A 4,852-nucleotide genomic window follows, 5' to 3' on the forward strand; every position below is an offset into this window, starting at 1 on the left:
CTTCCTGACACAACCCTCTGTATTTATCCGGGCTTGGGACCGGCACAATGAGACCCTGGCTTGGGCCCCCTCGTGGCTACATTAACAAAAACTACACAGGATGTGTCAGTTATATCCATATATATGCATACACCCCCTCTTACCCCTCTTACCCCTCTTACCCCTCTCACCCTCTCATCCCTGTCACCCTCCTCCCCTCCGCGGGTGGGGGAGAGTCCTGGGAGCTTGAGGGTCCTGCAGTATCTCAGCTGTTCCTGTTCTTTTCTGGACTGAGTTGTCTGAGGTCTTTCCAGGATCTGCTGTAGCCACTCCTCCAGTTAGGAGGTTACAGCCCTGAGTGGTCCAGTTACCACGGTCACTGCTGTCACTTTCACCTTCCAAGCTTTCTCCAGTTTCCCATCTTCTTGATGTTACCATCACTTGGTACTGCCACATCCACCACAACGGCTTTCCTCTGTTCTTTATCCACCACTACAATGTCTGGTTGGTTCTGGTTGGTTCTCCATTACCATCCTGTCCGTCTGGATCTGGAAGTCCCACAGGATCTTTGCTCTTTGTTCTCTGGTTCTCCAGCATCCATGTACAAATGTTGGTTTCAGCCTCAGAGCCCCTGAGAAGAGACGGCTGGATGAAGTTAAAGGTTTGGAGAAGTCATAAAGGTGACTGACTGTTCCAGGTGAAGCAGACACCTGTGCTGGCAGCTCAATAGACTATAAAGGTGGGTGAGCACCAGCCTCAGCGGGAACCAGAATTTAAACCAGAACTTGACCCACAATTGAACAGAATCCTCCACCAGAACCTGAGCTAAAACCAGAACTGCTCCTGCCATCATGCTGCCGGTAGTCTGCATGGTTTCTCGGACCGGTTCCAGCTGGAGTCCGTCTTGTGCTATAACGTCTTCTTTGACCTCCCCCCATAGGACCGCCGCGGACGTCCCCAACCGTTCCGAAGAACATGCCGACCCCGCAGCGGGTCCAGCACAACACCCCGGCCCTGAAGAAGAACACATCCTTGTCCAGAAACGGCGGCAGCGATGGAGAAATCCTGGAGCTCAACCAACAAGTACGCCAGCAGTCACAGAGCAGGGTTGGGCCGGTTCGGAGAACCTCAAAAACTTCATCATCTGGAGCAGAACAGTCAGACATCTGTGTGAAGCCAGACTGCAATGCATGCTGGGATTGAAGCTGAACTGCTCAGACGAATGAGCCAAAACTAATTTCTACTCCTGACGATAAAGGACTTTTCAGGGTTGATATTGGCTCCGGCTAGTTTCTGAGTTGGCTGCATGATGTCTGTCAGAAGGTCAGGAGGAGAAACAGAGGTAGGGACCTGTCCAATCTGACTGCTGACCGAGTCCTGCCTGACTGCTGACCGAGTCCAATCTGACTGCTGACCGAGTCCAATCTGACTGCTGACCGAGTCTCATCATTCTGCTGACCGAGTCCTGTCTGACTGCTGACCGAGTCTCGTCTGACTGCTGACCGAGTCCAATCTGACCGCTGACCGAGTCTCATCCTTCTGCTGACCGAGTCCTGTCTGACTGCTGACAGTCTCGTCTGAATGCTGACCGAGTCCTGTCAGACTGCTGACCGAGTCCCGTCTGACTGCTGACCAAGTCCCGTCTGTCTGCTGACCGAGTCTCGTCTGACTGCTGACAGAGTCCCGTCTGACTGCTGACCGAGTCCTGTCTGACACTGACCGAGTCCTGTCTGACTGCTGACCGAGTCTCGTCTCACTGCTGACAGAGTCTCGTCTGACTGCTGACCGAGTCCAATCTGACTGCTGACCGAGTCTCATCATTCTGCTGACCGAGTCCTGTCTGACTGCTGACCGAGTCTCGTCTGACTGCTGACCGAGTCCAATCTGACCGCTGACCGAGTCTCATCCTTCTGCTGACCGAGTCCTGTCTGACTGCTGACAGTCTCGTCTGAATGCTGACCGAGTCCTGTCAGACTGCTGACCGAGTCCCGTCTGACTGCTGACCAAGTCCCGTCTGTCTGCTGACCGAGTCTCGTCTGACTGCTGACAGAGTCCCGTCTGACTGCTGACCGAGTCCTGTCTGACACTGACCGAGTCCTGTCTGACTGCTGACCGAGTCTCGTCTCACTGCTGACAGAGTCTCGTCTGACTGCTGACCGAGTCCAATCTGACTGCTGACCGAGTCTCATCATTCTGCTGACCGAGTCCTGTCTGACTGCTGACCGAGTCTCGTCTGACTGCTGACCGAGTCCAATCTGATCTGCAGCTGATGGAGCTGAAGCTGATGGTGGACAGTCTGGAGAAGGAGCGCGACTTCTACTTCAGCAAACTGCGGGACATCGAGCTGATCTGCCAGGAGCACGAGAGCGAGAACAATCCCACCCTCAGCAGGATCATCGACATTCTCTACGCCACAGAGGTATTACATTGCATCATGTTATGTTACGTTACCTGCAGTACTAGAACATACCAGCGGGGCAGCACAGAACCACCAATGCTCAGTAGAGTCAGATTTTCCGCCAGTTTTGAGTCACTCTGCTGCATGGAGGAATTCGGCAGGAAAACGTTTGGCGGGTCGCTGAGGACACGTGGCGTGGTGACAGTCACGAACGTGAAGTGAGAATAACCTCTGGTGTGTTTGTGTATTTCAGGAAGGGTTCGCCCCTCCAGATGATGAAGACCTGGACCAGCAAGCTCACCTGGACCAGGACGAATACTGAGCCGTCCTCCACTGGCTGTCTTTCATTTCCCGCTCTTTTCTGTCTCGTCCTCTTTTTTGCCATCTTTGATTTCTCAGCCTCATGGTTTGTGTATGTTATAGTCTAGTGGTAGAGCGTCTGCCCTGAGACTGGGAGGTTGTGGGTTCAAACCCACTGTGGTTGAGTAACACCAAAGACTCCCTGCTGAACGCTCAGCTCTACAGAGGTGGAATGGGGGGGTCAACCCAGAGCTTGTTGCCTCACACACCTGGGGGGTGTGGCAACTGATGAGACTTCAACCTAGAAACAAGAAAGTCATCAACCGAGCTGCTTCCAGGACAAACACGGAACAACGGATCTCCAGACCTGAAAGCTTCAGTCAAACCTGAACAACCGAACTTCTGCTTGACTTACAGAGATGGGCTCTCCACGTTTCCTGTTTGGTCGTCCTGGTCTCCGGACAGACCAGAGAGGACGTGAACGTCCACGTCGTCCACGTTCTGTAGAAAACAGCAGCTCTCAAACGGAACCGGCCTCGCCATGGATGTTCTGCTGGACGGAGGTGGCGTGGTTTGATGCTAACAAGCGTACCAGGAAGTGTAGCAGACGTTCACTGTGATCAGAGCCAAAATGTCTGGGGGGCCTTTGCTTGCATGGGAGGCATTTAAGCCCTATTTCTGAAAAGAGAAGCGAGGAGCAGGAACGAAGTTTTGGGGTCGGAGAACGCGCTTTTTTGCTAGTTTTTATTCTTAAGAACCCCCCCCTCGCTTCTTTATGTAACACAGGAATGTCATGTTGAGTCTGAGCCCAAACGCTGGTTTCAAGTTTGTACATATTTGTTTTGCTCGGCTGCTTTTATTTATGTATGCCGTTGAAGAGCGTTTGGGTGAATTCCAAGCAGCTTCACCTGCAGCTGCTACCGGTCAGGAAAGTCACTATTTATTTCACTTCTTTCTCCTCAGTTATTTTAGCGACGCAGATCTGAGGTCTGCACAGCTGGTTTTGGTTGTGTGGTTCCACAGCATGACGGGACGGCCGAGGATCAGCAGTTAGAGGTCACCCGCTGAAGGAAGTCTGGATGGATGCTCCTGCAAGCGGGTGGAGGCGCCTCCATCAGCACCGTACTGATGTAGCAGATGTGTTTGTTCCTTTCCTGTGAAGGTGTGATGACAGCAGGTCACTGCTGGCAGAATAAAGGCGTTCTGACCGTCTCTGCTGACGTGAGTTTGGAGTAAACAGCAGTGAGCACAACCTGCTGTTCTCTCCTGTTACACAACGTCAACATTTACACTAACGTCTCTGAACGTTCTGATGGTCACATTTCCTCCTCAGCTGCTCAGAGAGGCTCTTTGTTGTCTGAAGAGACACAGTCATATATTTACGATGACTGAGACCATAACATTCTACTGTCATGTGTGAGGACATTTGCAGAAACAAAAACATGTCAACTGTCAGATGAAGAACTGAAAGAACATAAAATCAGATTGAGTTTCTGTTCAGGAGCTTCATTCAGATCATTTGGAGCTAAAACAGGAAACGTTTCTTTAAGTGTCCCATCTTTGTGATAGCTCGTGTTAAACCGAATCGGAAGTTTTCCATTTCATAAAGCAGAATGAAGTGAGTGGTTTCCCTCCACCTCCCATAGTTCTTGCCACACCAGATGTTTGTGTAGAGAAAGAAACCTGTTGCGCTCCCCACCATCTCCTCGCTCAAATAGTAGAGCTCTCGCTTAGCATGCGAGAGGAAGTAGGATCAATGTCTGCATCCTCCAAGGTTTTCATATTTTTCCCCTCCAGTATCTTTACTGCAGTTTGGTTAGTCTGGAAATGAACTGCTGTTTTTTTTCAGCGAGGGAATTATTTTTCATGATTTTAGCTCAGCGGTTGGACGTCACATTCCATTCATCCACAACGAGCTGCTGAAAGTGAACTGACTAAAACCGTTTCTTCACTTCTGCTTCCAGCAGACATCAATCTTCAGCTCGTGTGTCCAGAAAAGCGACCAAATTTCTTGCTCTATGCAAGCGAACAAGACACGGAAACCGGCAAACTCCGGTCGACTTCCCTGCAGAAAGACTCTGGATAAACGGCGGCGTGTTGTGCGGTGGCGGACCCTTCTGCGAACCCACACTCTGTCTGTGCGACCAGGTTTCAAAGGAGCTGTAGCCGTCTGTC

At 51.3% G+C, this 4,852-nt stretch overlaps 1 protein-coding gene across 1 annotated transcript in view; it reads left to right on the plus strand.

Moving 5' to 3' along the window:
* Window positions 1–4,171, plus strand: part of LOC112142307 (microtubule-associated protein RP/EB family member 3) — an 18,237-nt gene extending 14,066 nt beyond the window's left edge. Inside the window, exons 3-5 of the mRNA XM_024265587.2 lie at window positions 920–1,062; window positions 2,246–2,398; window positions 2,631–4,171. Of these exons, the coding sequence (XP_024121355.1) occupies window positions 920–1,062; window positions 2,246–2,398; window positions 2,631–2,699 (365 nt within the window). The 3' untranslated portion in view covers window positions 2,700–4,171. The remainder of the gene's footprint in view (window positions 1–919; window positions 1,063–2,245; window positions 2,399–2,630) is intronic.
* The last annotated feature ends 681 nt before the right edge of the window (window positions 4,172–4,852 follow it).

Source organism: Oryzias melastigma, unplaced genomic scaffold (assembly GCF_002922805.2).
Source record: "Oryzias melastigma strain HK-1 unplaced genomic scaffold, ASM292280v2 sc00254, whole genome shotgun sequence".
NCBI lineage: Eukaryota > Metazoa > Chordata > Actinopteri > Beloniformes > Adrianichthyidae > Oryzias > Oryzias melastigma.